The following is an 18,214-nucleotide window of genomic DNA, read 5'->3' as shown; positions in this document are numbered from 1 at the left end:
GAAGGTTAATAGGGAGAGAACAGTAAACACTGATCCCAGAGTCCTTGTGGAAACTTAGAGGACAACACTTTTCCCCAGGGGTTTCAAGTATGCTTTGATAAATCAAGGATTTAGCCCAAATTGCATTTTTTACCTCCATTTCAGATGGGAATAACACAGTAGAAAACATCAATTAAAGTGAATTATGTCCTTCAATTGAATTATTTTAAAAACATTTGTAAAGCTTAAGGTTCAAATGCACAGCATTTTAATCCAAGGTAAGCAAGCTTCAACCATATATTTTCTCTTTCTTCAACTAGAATACCAATTAAAAACCAAGACACAGGGCAGGGTCAGAAGGCCGGGTTCATATGCTTAAATATTCCATTGTGGTAAAGTAAAGTAATGAGGTAATATGTTGAAGTAATTCTTCAATAAAAACAAAAAAGCCTGACTTATGTAGTAAGGGCTTTTACAGTAACCAAACAATGATTGGGGAAAAAATGGAAAAGAAAAGAATGTAGCAATGTAAACAAAAATGGTTAGGTTTCAAAGCAGCCACAATGTGCACACAAGAGAAAAACAGACACAAACAAAGATGATCCAAAAAAACTTGCTCAAAAAGTGAATTAGTCCAAGAACAACAGAGTTCTGCTTTAGTAATATGGTCCCTGCAATATATTTGCTTAACATTCTGGCAAATAACATGTACAGGGCAAGATTCAACCTTGCCCAAAAGGTGTACTCCACTTTTGTAAAAATGACCACTGGACTCTTGGCATGTTACTTTGACCTTCCTGCTCTGGTATTACTGACATCTTATCGCACACTTAGTCACCATATAACCTTACTGACAAGAAATGCACATTCAAAGTGAACCACTGCATGGTATTTGTTCTTCATAAGCTCTTTGTACATCACTTGTGTTTCAACAATAGACTATACTCATCAATGCGATCTGAAATAGTCCTTGAAAGACCGAACAGGTTATCGCAATATTGAATTCTGCCATGCATAGAAGTGTGTTTTACCCGTTTTATTGAAAAATTTCAAAGCAAACAACATGGTATAGCTAATTAGCATATACACATTTCAAATGTACACAATATAAATGCTGTCATTCCCTCACTGTTTCACCATTAGAAAAATCATTTACAGGTATTAAAGGAACACACATGCTCCATTTCATGGAAGGGATCATGTACAAAGGTCTTAACATCAAGAAGTGTCCTGTCAAATGAATATCTTGAGGATTTGATGCATATTTGATGTCAGATATAACTCACTAATAAATGTCATTTTCAAAGAGCTGAGTTAGTGCTGTTTCAAGAGGAAGATATTATTTACTGTTAACAATAAATGCATAATTGTTTGAGATTTGTTTTCAATTAAGAGCTGAATCAGAGGCACCACAAAATACTAAAAATGAGAAATGTGGTTTAAAAAAGTATGTTGATTAATACAGCATCTGAAGCTTAAAAATGATTCACCCTGAACTTTGGGTCACACAGATTTCCCTGGGGGTCGCGCACACCTTCCCGAACCTTGTGGCCATTGTCGAATTTAGGCTTGTCGGATTTTGGAGGGTGTGTAACTTTTGTCTACGGTCTCGTCCTGTAAAAACATGTGGAGACAGCGTTCGTTTTGGGCCAGGGGGTGTCCTGCCACTCTGAAAGGTAAACAAGTTGCACAAAATTAGTCGTAAGAGTGGCACAACATGCAGCAAAGGTCTGGCTCTGATGTACACCACAGTATGAGCAGAAACAAGGAGACAATAAGACAGCAACACAAGTTCCTGAAAGTAAAACTAGAATTTTAAAAACCTTTAAATGCATCATTTTCATTAAATTACTGTCTAATCGTGTATTTTCTTGAGTGCGTTAACTCAACCTTGACTGAACTCAAAAAATGATATTCAGAAAACATTTTTTTTTAGCTTTCAAAACATTTCAGGGCAGAACCAAGCAAAAATGGAGCTACGGTAATGGTAAAGATTTGTCACCTCCATAGCATTTTACAGCACATAATCTGTGTACTAAAGAAGGGCAAAGTAGACTGACCCAGACAGCAGCATTTACATAATCATTTCTGAGAAGTTCAACACATGATGTCAAAACTCTTGACCTGCAGGTTTATGCTGAAATGCATCAATGGGATCTTCCAGCAATACTGAGGCAACCTACAAAATGGTTTACTTCCATAAAAAAAACACCCCTATGCTCTGTCCTGAACACCATTTTCAAGTACAGATTAACTGAATGAAATTTCTGAAATTTCCCTTTGGGGATAAATAAAGTACTCTATCTATCTAGCTAATGGGTTGGCAGCAGGGACAGAAGCTATATCACTATTCAGGACAAGGGGGATCCCAGAGATAGGGAATGCACTGCACCTGAGGCAGCAGTCAATCTAATTACCCCCACTGTGAATGAATATCCTACACATGGTGGCTAAGATGGCTGTGCGGTGCCCTTTGGGTAGCTGTACTGTTTGATATGGGTTATATTGTCCTTAGGCATTTGCTACTGTTCTCAGCATGGTAGCTTCCAAATGCTTGGTAACTCACTCTGAATAAGGGTGTAAGCCCATTTAAAAAAAGACAGGAAATGAATTATGCTGTGAAATGAATTACACTGAGTGAACACACTAAATGTTCAGAGCCTGCAGTAACCAAAGTGTTGAGAGAGGGGCTGATTTAAAATAAAAGCAAAGGACAGTGACAGTTAGCAATATTGCTCAGCTTGGTGCAAAATATATATTTTTAGGTACTGTTTTTTGAGTCTGCATTATCACATCTAGCATTATGGATGACTTTTAGACTGAAAATTTTGTCATATATAATGATCTGAATGTTAAGGTGTGTTTTCCCTTCAGGGGTAAAGTGCCACAGGCCAAAGTTTGGGTGCTCCTGTTATGACCTCTATGGCTTTGTCAGGAAGTTTTCGGGTGGTCAGCAATTTTCTACCTGACACCACTCATATATGCTTCCTCAAATTAGTGGCCAACAATCTCTGGATGTCACCATGTCTTCAAACAAATGAAATTCTCCATATTCTACATAGGGCATAATGCCATCAAAGAATGCTTTTACTTGAAAATCTCAGAATTTTGCTCTCTCTCAGAAACATAACAACACACAAACTTATACCATTATTCAAAACAAGCCTTCAATAGTTGTGAGAATATAACAACTGGCCAGAGATGACGAGACAATGTACAGGTATACCTTTGCAAAATATTTAATCACACCTTTAGAAACACCAAATGAGAACAGACTGTTGTAGACTTACCTGCTATTAAGTCTGAACAATTACATGATCAACAGTACTATTTAATTCTGAAATTTAAATCTTAATTGCTGACATATCTCCCGTTCTTTCAGCCAATTTATCAAGTTTTGTGTATTAAAATTCAAATGGGTAGCTTTGCCACATTTGCACATGAAACAAAGATAATAGCAATGTCTGCAATCACAGCAAATAATTACAATTACACTATAACTTTTATTGTTCGTGCAGGAGAGGAATGCCACCTTGGATCAAAAATAAGCAGGGGTGCACACAACATTCTTCAAAGAAATGTGTACTGTAATTTGAGTTGTAATTAGCATAAATTACATATCTAAAATAAAACAAATGTACAACTCAGGTAGAGTGCACTTGTGCCCTTTCATCAATTTTAATCATTCTCAAGGCAATTATAAGAAAAAAGATTCTACATGACAGGAATGCTATATGCATTTGTTTGTTATCTAACTGAGCAGAAATATCCACTTATGGAATCAGATTCAGCTGAGTTTCAAAACCACCACAACAGTCCCTGCTTTTTGTCATGAGGGTTGGCTTAGGATCTGAAATTAATACATTAAAACCGTTATTCAGGCACAGACACAAACACAGTAAGTGGAATGATGTATATGAACAGACCCCCCCACTCCCACTCACAGCAAATGATCTAATGCTCAGCAAAGACTCTAAACTACTACTAACGCTGGGCTAAATTCAGAAAGCCATCATCAATGGGCCTCTGAAACATTCTGTTTGTCCTTATAAACATGAAGAAAGACATCTGAATCATTAACTTCCTTTGCAACACCTAGGCCAAGGTAACAGCTGACATTCATGGCAGCAGTTCTTCACAAAAACAAAGAGAAATAAATCATCAAAAGCAGATCTGAATACACTTTTTGCATATACGCTGATAAAATTGAAATTGTACCATAACATGTTTTGATGCCTCCTACCAATAAAACAGTATTGATAAAACAATGTGCAAATAAGCAGTGTTATGCATGCAAACACAGGCATATCGGCAAGATATGCAGAGCTATGATTTATCACATTCAGACTAAAGCACCATCGCTGCCGGCTATTTGTTCTCTGCACGGTCTTTGCATGTTATGCTTCAGTTGACTTAGATGTGCTGTAATGCTGTAATATCAGGCCTGTGTCCATGCTGCAGAGGGCTGCTTATGTGAGTGAACCTGCCCGGCACCGCACACACTGTTGGGAACACTTCTGTGTAGGGGAACAACTTACTTGTTCAGAAACTGCTCCAGCCCTTGCCTTCGCTCTTCGATGAAGGAATCATCAAATATGCCGTCATCCCCTCGGAACGGAAGCTGGCGGAAAAAAGCTTTTCCAGGCAGGGGTGGAACCACAACCTAATGTGGAGTGGAGACAGCAAAGTGAGGTACACATACGCACACACGCACTCACACATTTTGTGTACTTCATAAAAATATTTTAGTCAAGCATAATGAATGGAGTTTACAATCAGGACACTTACAACACATTATTTGCAGTTTTATTAGATTAATTAGTTCAGAACAACTTGCAATGTTTTTATATTTACCTCATGTACAACAAACAATGGATTAATACAAGTAATTGACATTTATTACTGGCACAATTAAGGTAATGCACCTTTCTCATGGGGATTACACCAGTGCTCTAGCCACATGCTACCCTGATAGCTACACTTTGCTTGCCGTTTGTAATTACAAGAGCACCTCATTATACAAAGCAAAACTGCAACAAAACAGCCTATAGAAAAAAATGCACACATGAATCTGAACCATTATAGCTGAAAAGCCACTGCTCTTGAATCGATTATATTGTGCTACATGTGCAAACAATAAGTGCACATTAACCACATCAAAACGTTGTACTGATCTCCCAAGAGAGGCAGAAATCACATGCAAAACCAGACACTGGCTGTGCAATCCACACATTTAAGCAAGAGAATTCCTGTACATAACTACCAGCCAGATCTCCATCCTTACATTTTTCATGTCATCTCTGAGTGGTGGAGTCAATCCGGAACGCTCAGTAACAATAGGTAATTAAACACCATTGTGCACAGTGCGGTTCACATTCCGCTTCACTCTATTAACCACTGAGTTTCCGGGAAAACGTTAGTCAACAAACAAAAGCACGAGGATGGTGACGAGACAGTATGAGATATGTCATGCAGGGAGCCTGGCTTGTGTTCAATTCCACAGAAAAGAAGCATCTTTCAGTTTGTCTCTCCCATTAACTGGCCACTGTTCCTCCTTTGAAGCAGGGGTGGTTTATGCAGACACTCAGTTCTGGAACTGAGACCAGACACAAATGTGTATGCACAGCTAGGTTCACACACAAAAGATTTTAGCGACAGGTCATGTATTGTTTTAGTTAACTCAGTTGGTCTCAGGTCTATATGAGCCAATTTTATATAGAGGACATAATAGATCTCCAGACACACTGTTAAGACAGTCTTTGAAGATGTCCAAAAACATCAAAGGCTAGGACAGAACCAAAACATCAGCACACCCTCCTATATAAATCTGCAAAGAAAGTTATTTATTTTTCATTCAGTACAATTCTCTTGCAGTCGATCGAGTAACACATATACGGGTTTCTTGGTTTTGACTGTCAGAAGGGCTCTACAGCACTTTCTGCATTTGGAAATGTGGTCAGTGCTGAGCCCTACCTGCAAGCCAGATGTCCCCCTCCTCTCACTCACCTTGCTTTCCCTTTCAAGCTCGCTCCGGAGCCACTCAAAGTCGCTGTATCTTCTTCTCACACGTGACTCCTTCAGCTTGAAAATGGGGAGGTTGGTCTGGGGAGTTTAAAAAAAAAAAAAACTTTAAAAATACTCGCAGCATTGGAGGGTTGGAGGGACTGAGGAGCCCTCAAACCACACAGTGGTAAATATTTTTTTACATACCAGCTCCCGGCTGGGGTCAGATGTAACATTGCTGCAACGATGCATTCTGGGAATCTGACCTCCCGTGCCCAGCTTGGTAACTTGCAGCATTGTGCAAAATAAGGACAGGGAAAGTGTAACTGTTACAGTCAGGTGGCCACATCCCTTCGGCAAATGCGGACTAGCTCCGGGAGGCAGAACTGAGGCAGCGGAGGTCAGAATTCACAGAGTGTACAACGACACAACTATTAAGTCCATAGATGCACTGAGCAGCATGTTCTTCAGAATCAAATCAATCAACAGACGCGCAAGTATACAAACTGAAAATATATAATGGAATAAAGGCCGTAAATAAAATGAATGTGAAGACTGCCTGGCATGGGGAAAGTCCTCTATATGACTAATTGAAGTGTCTCCACAAGTGGCCTGAGGGATTCATACCTCTCTCTAATATAATAAGTCAGAGCGATGCCCTTGAGATGCCGTTCCTTTAGCAGAGCCTCATTTCTTTTCACTCTGAAAAACACAGTGCGCTACTCTCTCCCAAAAACCCAATTTAAAATGGATTTCATGAGAACAAGCGCAGAATTTTCTTGGCTGGGATCCGTAATTGAAATAGTCTTGTTAAAGTCAGTCGTGTACACAAAATAAAATAAAGAAGAAAAAAAAAAGAAAACTTGCTTCAGTCTCTTTCTAACCACAGAGCAGTGTTCTGACGGGATTGTGGTGGTGGTGGTGGTGGTGGTGGTGGGGTGGTGGTGGGGTCGGGGGCGGGGGGGTTGGAACAGCGTGTCCACACACCCTCCCCTCACTGAAATAATAGATTTCAGCCTTGGATTACCGCTTTATTTCACTCATTAGCTTTTTACCTGAGCTTGCCCTCTGCAGTTTTCAATACTCTCGCACCTTTGTGCCTCCTAATAAACATGTACTGTACTGATCTTTTATTGTTCGCCTCCCTTCAGGTGAGGCTCTCTGTTTGGTTTCTCCCCCCCCCCCTTCCTCTCTGGTTACAGGAGAAGCGGATTAGAGTCGGCCGCTTTGCTGGCCATGTTGAGATCAGGTCTGTGAATGGCCTTCCTTCCGAGTTCTGTTACCTCTCAGCACGGAAGTCTGAGAAGTTAATCCCTGCAACAACAGATCGTGGTTACAGGTAATAGGCCGCTGAGGAGGCGTTAATCCCACCTCTCTGAGTCCCGTCGCTGCGGCTCACACCGCTGTCAACCCCCGCTCCCAGTGCGGGGGGGGGGGGGGGGGGGGTTTAACACAGAGATCATGCAGGCCATCAGCAGGCACAGAGGGGAGGGGAGGAGCCCCCCAAAAAAGTACAAACTTCCAAATCACACAGCAAGGTTATAAGGAAACCCAGCCAGAAGTAGTGAACTGCTCAGAATCCGCAAGTCAAATATCACATTTCAGTCACATTTCAAAGCTGCTTGGCTCACGCCTCAGCAAAGACTGGATTGACGCTCTCCGACACCTGAGGATCTCGGGTTACTACACCTTGAAGATTCTGAACCTGTGACATCACTTGGCGAAACCGCAGGGCAACTCGGTGAACTTCACTCCGCGCGTGGGCATAACTCGTTCACGAGAGGACTGCAAAAAGCCTTCTGAGAAGCAGGTCAGACAGCGCGGTATGGCTGACCTTGCCAAGGGTGCCTTCAGTACCCTCCCACACAAGCCCACTTCCACCAGAACATGCTAAGGGAAACCATGAGTCTGAGGATATGTGCTTTATCTCACCCAACCTCATCAAAAATACTCACCCCCTTCTAATCAGTAATTTCAAGTCTATGATGATACACCTAATGACTTAATAAAAACTGGGGTCAGTTATAAGAACATGCTAACAAGATGAATGTAATTCATGTCTAATCTTAAATAACGACCTTGCCTCCACCCACCCAGAAAAAGCCAAGGACCACTCAAATTTCTGTTCTATTTGTTGCTGCCTCTCCTCTGGCGTTGGAGAAGACACTGTAGCATTCTGTTTTCAACAACATAATTATCATTACTAATATGGATTTAAAAAAAAAAGCTTGCAAAGAAATAGGAGGGGATAATTAAATGTGGTGTGCTTGGGCAACTCTCAATTAACCATTCCCCCCACAGTTTGCCCTTTCTCCTGTGGACCTCTAATTCTACACAATTTGCATTAGACCAGTGACACTAAAGAGAGAGAGAGGGACAGAAAGACCGAGAAAGGGAGAGACAGAGAGAGAGAGGGGAGTGAGATACAGAGAGACAGAAAGAGAGAGAGAGAGAGAGACAGACAGACAGAAAGAGAGAGAGAGAGAGAGAGAGAGAAAAAGAGAGCATAAGAGTTAGCCCTGCCTCATCAAATGAAACAGTCATTTAAGGAGGGGTGGGGGGTAGGGGTGAGTGAAAGCCCTGATTAAAGGGTGTTGACAGCAGTACAGGGGAGGGGAACTTCATCTGGACAAGGTCAGCCCAGTGCCCAACAAAGGGGCGCGCAGGGGCTATTGTGAGGGCCAGCCATTCTCGCACACACTCTGCCTCTTTGGGCTGTCACTGCTGCAGCGCACCGCGGTCCCTGCTGACAAGCGGACGCGCCGAAGCTCCACACAAGGCTGGCCATCTCAGCACCGACAAGCACCTCTCCAAGAGAGGTTACAAATCAGCGGAACATTCCGGCCACAGCGGCAAACAAAAGGTACATCATCTGAGGCTCCGTATGCTCAGCCATGCACAAAATGAAATGCGTCTTTGGCCTCCCGCCCCTCAAACCAACGAGACACTCATCTTTTAGAGCAAATTAAAAAATAAAGACGTGAACTGGTACAATCTTCACTTCTTTCAGCTCATTCAGGTATTTTTCAATGACAGATTAAGAGGCTGCAGCAATACATATAAAAAAACTGAAAGAAGAGAACATTTTTATAACCATGTTTTTCATGCTAAAACAAAGAGTAAAAGTCTCAAGTATATTTTAATCTAAATCAACACAACTTCCTCATTCACTTATTGTGTTCACGCCAGAAGTAACACAGGAAGCCAGTTTCATTTCTCTTTCAAGTTCACCTGAAAAAACATGATACATTTTGCCTAAATGTTACACCCCAATAAAGGGTAACTCCAATTTATATTCCTTAGTTTTATTTATATTCCTCAAAGTATGTACTACTAAGTTATACTATGCAATGTTGTACATGTAGCCCACATCCGTTTCAATGCAAAGCATCACTTGTATAGAAAGCTTAAGAGTGATTCTCATAACCTGTTTAAAAAATCATTTTGTGAATTTAAATATATGTACTTGCTAAGTAGCTTATTTCAATGAGCAAAAACAACAATGAATATTGTTTAAAATACCTTTCTTAGAAATTAATTATTAAAAACAATTTTAAGGCATTCCTACGTCTGGCCTACAAATGTAATGACACAAAAACAGATTTCACCACCAAAAAATTTATTTCACGACGTATTTAAATTAGGGGTTTATGACACAGCATTTTCAGTTTTTGTGCCTGAAAGGACGTAAATTAGCTACACTACAAAGGAACGGTTTGGCTTCAGTATACTGACTGAGTGAGAAGACGCTGGTGCTTTGCTACCATTTACATCCTCCTTGCAGTCAATGTCAGGCAAATCAGGTCCGTTTCCCGCTCTTTACAACACGTAACAGAATGCGGCCACTGAGGCACAGTTTGCCGCCTGCGTTTAATGGCTCCACCAGGGAGACGAACAGGAACCTATGACAGGCTGGATGCTACTGCTGCTCACACGCAGCACCACCTCCATTCAGGCGTAGAGTTTTGCATTTTTTTATAATTCCAGCAATGCTGGAGGTTTCAACAAAAGTGGGAAAACAGTGAGTTAGTAAAAGTTATTTATGCTGAATTGTATATTCATTACACATAGACAAAATCTTTAGCTGTTGCACACTATATATGAGTACCTTAATTCTAGATCAAGAATGTAGCATAAACATTGGAAAAGAATGGATTTTTTTGGTTGTCATATCCTTGTCCTTCTCTAATGAAAAATGCCTGATGAAAAACTAATGAGACTTAATGAGTTATCCTCAGAATGGAAGTGACATTGCATTGCTATGATTCAAACAGCTGAAAACCTACAAGAACTCACATCTTCCACTCAATGAACCTGTAGCACCAACAGCCTAGCTACCAACTACAGTGACAATAAAACAGAATATAAAAAATTCCGAATGCCTTGAAGTATCAAATAATCTGAGCAATTTGCTGAACGTGGATTGTGATTTAACTCTTAAAGCAAGCAATTCAGTCGTGGAAAAAAAAAATCTAAATGATATCATCAAACCCTGCCCACCACACCCCAAACGCACAGATACACAATAACCCTTTGCATTATATGATCATGTGTAATGAGAGGGGAGTCCAAGACCAGACAATGACATTTAATAAAGACAGAGGTAGTTGAGAGAGGCCGGACCAGTTACAGATACGGGATAAAAACAGCCATTGTCCAAAGATCTACTTAGTGGGCTTCTTCAACATCTAGCACCGACTGATCTGTTAAAAGCTTCCATGCGGTTTACACGGGGGCTTCAAGCCCCTATTCGAAATGCATGCATGTGCAGAGACAATGGTGTCACTCATTAAAAAACAGAGAGGTCGCAGCACTCATCTGTGAGCGGTTCAAGGCCAGCTATGCATTAGCTTTTAGCAGGATGGATCAAGTCAAGTTAAAGAGTCCCTTCTAAATAAAAAAAGTATTAAAAAATGGAATCCAGGTGCAGCACAATGCCATCTCATCGCATCATATTCCAAAGAACAGAACAATGAGAAAAGGCTATGCCTCTCAGCGCACTCTCCCCGGCCCAACACTGTTCGATTTGCTGGCAGAAAGCTGCTTTGTTACCATAGTATCAACTTCTACTTTTGATACTGTCATTTCAAGTAGGATATGGTAGCCTTGATACAATATGCTCCGCATTTCCATTAAAATAGTTGCCTGAAAGGATGCTGTATAGTTTGGATTACACTTGACTGTGGCTGACAGGCTGTCTATTTTTATTAATGACCAAAGGTTTCAAAAAAAAAGAAAAAAAAGGCCGTAAGAGAGGGTTTTATGTTTCTGTCCATAAACAAAGTAAGATCCTAAAGTTTGCTTCCATTCATGCCGTTTTGTTGATGTTAGGTGGATTAAGCCTACAGCGAAAGGTGTAACACTGGTATGTTTTTGCACAATTAAAAAAAAAAAAAAAAACTTGCATTACTGAAAAGGCAATAAACTCATTCATTGTTGATCGTGCCAAACCCACTACAGAGCTTTGAAACATTTCCATTTATTTTCCTTTATGATGGAATGACTTAAACCAAAATCCTGCACGTGAAAATGATTACAGAAATGCTAGATTTTCCATGCCGGGCCAAATAACTTGAAAGTATTAAATTGCTTCATCTGGAAGGAGGGAAATAAGCAATACATTTGCACTGACAGAAGAAATTAATCCAGTTTCATTAAACAAAATTATATATACAAAACATAATTTGAAAGAAAATGCAGGTACACATGGGTATTCTGTACCCAAATATGGAATTCTGTACAATGTACCGGTATACATATTTATTTTTGTATTGTATATACCCCTTTGGCAGTAATTCCCTATGTTACAGTCATGCTCGACAGCACAATACTACTTGACTTTAAATTTCTGCCAAATGTCTGGCAAATAAATAATTATGAATATAAATGTGTTGGCTTGGATATTGTAAAGAGCACGCTGCATAAGATGTGTACGAAATTAACACTGATGCAGCACATTGGAATATCTGCGCATAGCAGGACTGAGGGCGCAGAAAGGGCCACACACACACTCAGGGCCTTGTGACAGGACTCTGCGCAGGTCAAGATCACAAGGTAGCGATATTTACCCCTCTCCCTCTCCCCATCTGTGGTTTATGAGGCATCTACAGTGCTACTGAGGGGTGCTCTGTGCACCTCTACTGTACACAGCTGAGCCAGACGTAAGGAGGTATCCTTTGTGCCCTCATGGAAAACTGAAGGGACACCCACCCACCCCCCCTCTTGTTCACTCCTCTCTGCTCTCAATGAGAGGATTAAAGTAGCTCCTCTAGCCTAGCAGCAATGGCTGTGTGTGGAGTCAGGGGGGTGGGGGTGGGAGATTACTAACTTTTCACGCCACACAATTCTGTTACCAGCAGTATCTGCAAATAAACAAACACAGGTCTCTCTGTCTCTCCCTCACTTCATTGCCATGAGTCTACTTCAGATTTGTGTGGAAAAAAGATGCTCTCTAGTTGACTCTACATTTAAGACACCTAAAGACGGGGCGGCGGTGGTGGGGGGTGCTTCGAGAGATGCTCCTTCTTCTGTAGTCATATGCAAAGCAGGGTCACCCTGGGCTTCTTTCCGCACAATAATGCTGATTACACGCATATGCTAATTATTGCACGCAAATCAGTACAGTAGCTTTATGTTCACCAGCCATGCTTTTCCGCCGGGTACTTCAGGACAGAAAGTAATAGATTTTACAGTAAAAGCTACGAGGGTTACTTCAGAGGTAATTCACACCATTAGGGGATTCAGACTTCATTTATATTAAAGTAAATGACACCAGACTTGATAGCTGCTTTCCAAACAGTGGTAAGTTTGACCTTAAATATGCCTAATGAGGTCATCCATCTCAATAATCCATGCACAACTGTGTTCACTGCACTGAAAGTGGGCACGATTCGTGATGGATCCAATGACAAAAACAAGTATCTAATAATAACGGCCTATGTTCATGTTTAAAACGACATATGCAGAGAATTTGCACTTTAAATTTGCTATTTTATATCATCCCTGGCCAGTGGAGGCAGAGTGTGCTTTCCGTTTAGGTCTGCCTCCATGTTTACGCCATTTCCTTTTTTATCCTGTTATTATGAACTTGCACTTGAAAATCGTGTCAGTTGTAGCCTTCTGTAAAGCGTACAGAAATGCTTTTTGTTTAGCTTAAGAGATGTGTATTGAAGTACAACTAGAGAAAGAACAAAACTAAGGCGAATATTGATTGGGTAAAATATATGGATGTATTTCTACTGATTTATGGTACTAAACCATTAGCTATCCCTCATCTAACTGAGTTTCTGTTCATGTTTGTTACCCCTCACAGACATGTCCCTTTCATTCATCAAATGTGAAATTAAATGTGAAATATCCTGTTTAAAAACTATTTGATCAATACAGACAAAAGTGAAAATGTAAAAATGTAATGCAAAGTAACAGCCAACAACCACATACTTTGTAAATTAATTATGAAGAAGTGCTGCATGCTGCTAGGAATTCAAAAGGATACTTTTGTAAAGAAAATGACTTCTTAGAATTAAATGATAAAGCACGTTTCAAAGTGGACATAAGAATGCTACCCTGTACAGTATATGAATTACACATTTACATGTATTCATTTGCCAATCTCTCTTATCCAGAGTGACTAACAAAAAAGTGTATTCAATGGGGTTAGGCAATTAGCCACACAGACACTGAATCATTAGTGGCATCCTTGAAATATGGTGCCATTGTGACAAACATTGCCACAACGGAATTAAATAGTCATAGGGAACACAACCTTAAACTACCTCCAACAATTTACAGCCACCAGGTTTGTATCAGCACAAGTTTGCACTATCATGTGTTTACCACTGAGTTAATGTTGCTACAAAAGACAGAAGTGTCATCAGTCTGTTATATTCTATATTTAAACTGCAATCTGTTTTGTAACTACTAGCTTTTTTAAAAACCGCTTGTTCAGTTATCGTTAGAAGGTTAGTACATACGTTCTCGACAAAGTTAAAACGAACAAACCACCACTGGGTCAGCACTGGGTCAGCGGCCATACCGCGCCCCGGTATTATTATATTATTATTAGCTTTTAAAACTCTGTTCAGAGGGGAGGTTTTTGGAGAGCCAAGGTGCAGGATAAATGTTTAAGTCTGCACCAGAAAATGAAATTATCCCGCTGTCTTGACAGTTGTGAGGAGTCCATGCCACCACTTGGTGGCAAGGGTAGAAGAGCGAAGTGAATGAGGTGAGTGAACCTTCCAGAAAGGGACTGTAGTTGACCAGAGGTAGCAGAGCATGACGGATGTGGGGAGCAATGATAATTTGAAGGGTGCAGTTTTCATTCCTGCTCAATAGGGTAGGACTTGAGCTTTGAATTTTATCTGAGCCATAACAGGTAGTCAGCATAGAGAGATAAGGAGAAGGGTGACAAAATAGCATTTCGGTCGGCTGTGGGTCAGGCTAGCAACTGCATTCTGAAGCATCTGGAAAGGTCTCAGGGCACTTGCTGGGGGGCCAGGCACAGATGAATTGCACTAGACTAGGACAGAGAGCTCTATGGCTTCAACCAAGATTTGTGCTGAATTGGTAGTAAGAAAGAAGTGGATTTTTTCCAAATGTGTTAGAGCAGAAATTTTCAACTCAGTGTCAATGTTATATTGTCTGTGACAGAAAGAAAAGAGAGAAGAAAGACAGGATTGTCATTTTGGACTACGTGGTTTGACTTATGCCGAAGGCTGTGAGAATGCAGGACAAGGAGGAAATTACCAAGGAGGAGACAAATGAAAGGAGAGCTGATGCCAAGGCCTGTGTTAAAGAAGAGGCTGGTAGCATATTAGCCATTAAGAGTTGCAGGAGGTAAAAACTGGATATAGCCAAGAATGCTGAGAAAGGAAGTAAACTGGTTTTGGATTCAGTAGCTCTGTCACTGGGGGCATGTGTCAGGTGTTGGAGGGAGTTGCAGATATCTGTTCCTTTTCTCTCAAAATAAGATCTAAATTTATTATCAGTGAGGACAGAAGGAGGTAGAGGATGGTGGGAGAACTGAGTAGGGAGGAGGATTACTGGAAGCTGCTTGAATTTTTGTTTGAAAATAGGAAACTATAGCAGATGAGACAGCAGAAGAGAGATGGTAGAAGACACTGACATCTGTGACCACGTGCTGCAGCTTGATTTTTGCCATTTCTGCATGGCTGAGCGCAGTTTAGTCCGGTTGACATGTAGTGCCTCATTCAACCATGGATGCCAGCATCAATAGCAATGAGGATGTTGCACTATCTACCGGTAGCTGTGAAAAGCCTTCACAGAAGAGAGAAGAGAGGAACTCCATCTAGAGTAGGTTGTGGGTGAGAGACTGCACACATTTCACCAGAACATAGCCACATGTTACTGATTTTAGCACCTTAGACATGCTAGCACTACAACTACTACTAGCACTATAATACTCCATGTTATACAACAGCATCTTCAGCTCCTATGCATGTTCTCTACATTTCAGACTAAAATAGCTGCAAAAAAGCTATGTGCAGAAGCCAGATATGACAGCATTTTTATCAAAGTGTTGCATCAGTTTAATTCAATTAATTCAAATTACATAATTAGTCCAATTAGACTAAATAAGTCCAGTCATAGAATATGCAGATTTAGTGCATATCACAGACATAACATCTGCAAATTATCAGGAGTCAGCTTATCATACCACATGTGGGGAACTAGGTAGGGTGCCACTGAAGGACAGGCTTCTCCCCAACTGCTGCCCTCGCTGTGGCAGGAACTATGGTCAAGTTGGCGTGAGAAGCCCAAGCACCTGCTATCCTGTAAAGAATACATGGTTTTTTTTTTTTCATAATCAGTGTGGGGGCCAATTTGTTACTGAAGGCTACCAGTTCATGCATGAACTGCAAAATATGGACCTTTGGCCACCGGTCGTGCATGCTGCGCTAATAAGCAACAGGGACGGCCTGATGCAAATCCTTAATATTTAAAATTCACCTCGAAAACAAAGACAGCATGGGGGATTTTCTGTCAAGCCGGATGGAAATGAGCTGACGAGAGAGAGAGAGAGAGAGAGAGAGAGAGAGTGCGTGTGTGTGTGTGTGTGTGTACACAAAGGTACGATTCATATTGTCCTCATATCGTATTTGCACTGCCATTCAAACTAATGACATAAACAAGATGACAACAAGTAACATGCTTACTTACTAACAAGTGTGCCTCAAGAGAATGTTCCTGCCTTAGAATGGAGTTGACTTGTTGAACTACATTTCTAGATGTTGATGACACCAATATGCAGACATATGGGTGATTTCTATAGTGCAGATTTCAGCTGATACTATTAGGACATTGTACACACCTGCCAAAGAGTGATTATTAACAAACACTGAAGCCATAAAAACATCTGGCCCCATAGAACATACTGTTACAATTCCTATTATTATTATTATTAATTATTATTATTATTATTAATTATTAACTTCTCTGATCAGGTGGAAAATGCAAGGTAATTTCTGGCAGACTAAATATATTTGCATGTATGCCATATGCTAAGTTACAGTTCAACGCAGCATATCTTACACCTATGCAATAGAAGTTACGATATTGCGGTTTATCACATTCAAAATGCAATTGATATTACGCAGAATGCTTGCAATAGGCAACAAAAAACATATGTACCTAATACACCTATTACCTGCTATATATGATAAGATAACCAGACAGAGCAGGTTAAAGGTGAGGTATAAGGAGTATTTAGTTTGTATTTGTTAGGATATAACAAGGAGCAGAAAATTAAAGGAGCAAAAACACAGGATAAAACAGTCCAAGTCTGGCCGTTTATTATGTGCCCGTATAAATCTGTATCTGCATATCGTGTGTTCAAAACCGGTTAGACAGTACAAGCGTAGTTGTAAGGAGTTAAATTTCACGGTTACCGAGATAACTTCAGTTAGCCTAGCTGTAGGGACTGTACGGGTTTGGAGTATGGCCCATCAACCGGAAACTTGGCGTATGACAGCTATCGTCCCAACATACCAACTAGAGAAGAAACGTCTTAAATATGATAGATATTTAGACAGATATGATATATTTTGTTGCAACTCCATCAGTTGGCTATTTTGTCAACTTTTGTTCGCAAGCTGTCTATCTACATTACAATGTCTTATAAATTATGTGACAACAGCGGGCTGGCTGTACAACGTTTCCCGAAATGTAACCTGCGACAAGGTCATCATATTGTCAGGTAAAGTTAGTTATCTGGTTAGTAGTACTGAGTGCTCCTATTTGAGCCAAAGTGAATGACAGAGTGGCTAGCTAGCTTGATAGCCAGTTACTCTTACTGCTACCTCAAGCTAGCTAACCAACAACTTAACTGCTGCAATTTCGGCACAGCTGTCGCAGCTGGACTGTGCTCGGCTAATTTGTCAAGAAAGACTGTTAGACAGGTAGCTATCATGATTACTTTTGTGTTGCTGTACATACACACACCCCACCCACCCCATCAACAGAGTGAAGGCCGGGTTCATTGCCCCAGTCCTGTTAGAATCTTGCTCACCTTCAACCTAATTTCATAGGTAGTGAATCTGCCCCTGCCAACGCCGACTGTCTCTGGATTACTCACGTCAATCTCTAAAAAATTACTTGGGGGTCCATATGCATCATTTAAGGTCTGTGGCCTGGTGTACAACCTCCTTGTATCGGCTATGGCCTCTGCCATGTCTATTCTCCCTCTCAAAAGCTCCCGTGGACAGTCTCCACTTCCGATCAGCTGAGGGGCAGCTGAAACTTGTAACGGGCGTAGTTTCTTCTCAACCAAAAGTCAGCGATTACATTTCTATTGGCTTAAATCTGAAGAAACGGATCACATTAACCAATCAGAGTCGAATGCGCTGAAAAAAAAAAACACTACCAGCTTTCCTTTCGGGAGTTTATGGGAAACGTAGTTCAGAAAAGGCTACGTATTCGGTCCGATAGGTCGCTCTAGTTGTTTGTTTGTTTATTTATACATTTAATATTTCACGATCATTTAAAATGTAACACACGTATTCCTAATTTTAAGATTTACAAAATCATACTGGGTTTTGTCTGATATTATACCGTTTCATCGCATTGTTATTGCAATGACAGCTGAAAATCGTATTATATTCAGACGACCACAGCACAAGGTTATAATAACAATAACAACAACAATAATAATACACTACTCCTAATAATGATAGTGATAATAATAATACATTGTATTGTATTGAATTTCACATGA

The 18,214-nt window shown here is 40.6% G+C and overlaps 1 protein-coding gene across 2 annotated transcripts; it reads right to left on the bottom strand.

Moving 5' to 3' along the window:
- Positions 1 to 1,089: 1,089 nt before the first annotated feature.
- snx3 (sorting nexin 3) lies at positions 1,090 to 17,727 on the bottom strand. 2 transcript variants are annotated; one of them, XM_036549877.1, is made up of 4 exons: positions 17,510 to 17,727; positions 5,986 to 6,081; positions 4,518 to 4,642; positions 1,090 to 1,648 (listed from the first exon to the last, which is right to left on the bottom strand). In XM_036549877.1, the coding sequence occupies exons 1-4, from the start codon at positions 17,669 to 17,671 to the stop codon at positions 1,543 to 1,545; spliced, it is 489 nt and encodes a 162-aa protein (XP_036405770.1). In that variant the 5' UTR covers positions 17,672 to 17,727; the 3' UTR covers positions 1,090 to 1,542. The 2 variants fall into 2 exon arrangements, with proteins under 2 accessions (XP_036405770.1, XP_036405771.1); XM_036549878.1 differs by having other exon boundaries at positions 17,576 to 17,727.
- Between the last annotated feature and the right edge of the window lie 487 nt (positions 17,728 to 18,214).

The sequence above is a fragment of the Megalops cyprinoides genome, chromosome 17, assembly GCF_013368585.1.
Source record: "Megalops cyprinoides isolate fMegCyp1 chromosome 17, fMegCyp1.pri, whole genome shotgun sequence".
Taxonomy (NCBI): Eukaryota; Metazoa; Chordata; class Actinopteri; order Elopiformes; family Megalopidae; genus Megalops; species Megalops cyprinoides.
The sequence above is the reverse complement of the archived record's forward strand: the minus strand, read 5'-3'. Positions and strand labels throughout refer to the sequence as shown.

Bases quoted from the DNA above. Each gene is read 5' to 3' on its own strand.
- snx3 (XM_036549877.1), bottom strand. From the start codon at position 17,671: ATGGCAGAGGCCATAGCCGATACAAGGAGGTTGTACACCAGGCCACAG. The intron at 6,082-17,509 runs GTGAGCAAGATT...TAAACTCCCCAG, and splicing joins CCTATGAAATTAGGTTGAAG to ACCAACCTCCCCATTTTCAA. The intron at 4,643-5,985 runs GTGAGTGAGAGG...ACTCCACATTAG, and splicing joins AGCTTGAAAGGGAAAGCAAG to GTTGTGGTTCCACCCCTGCC.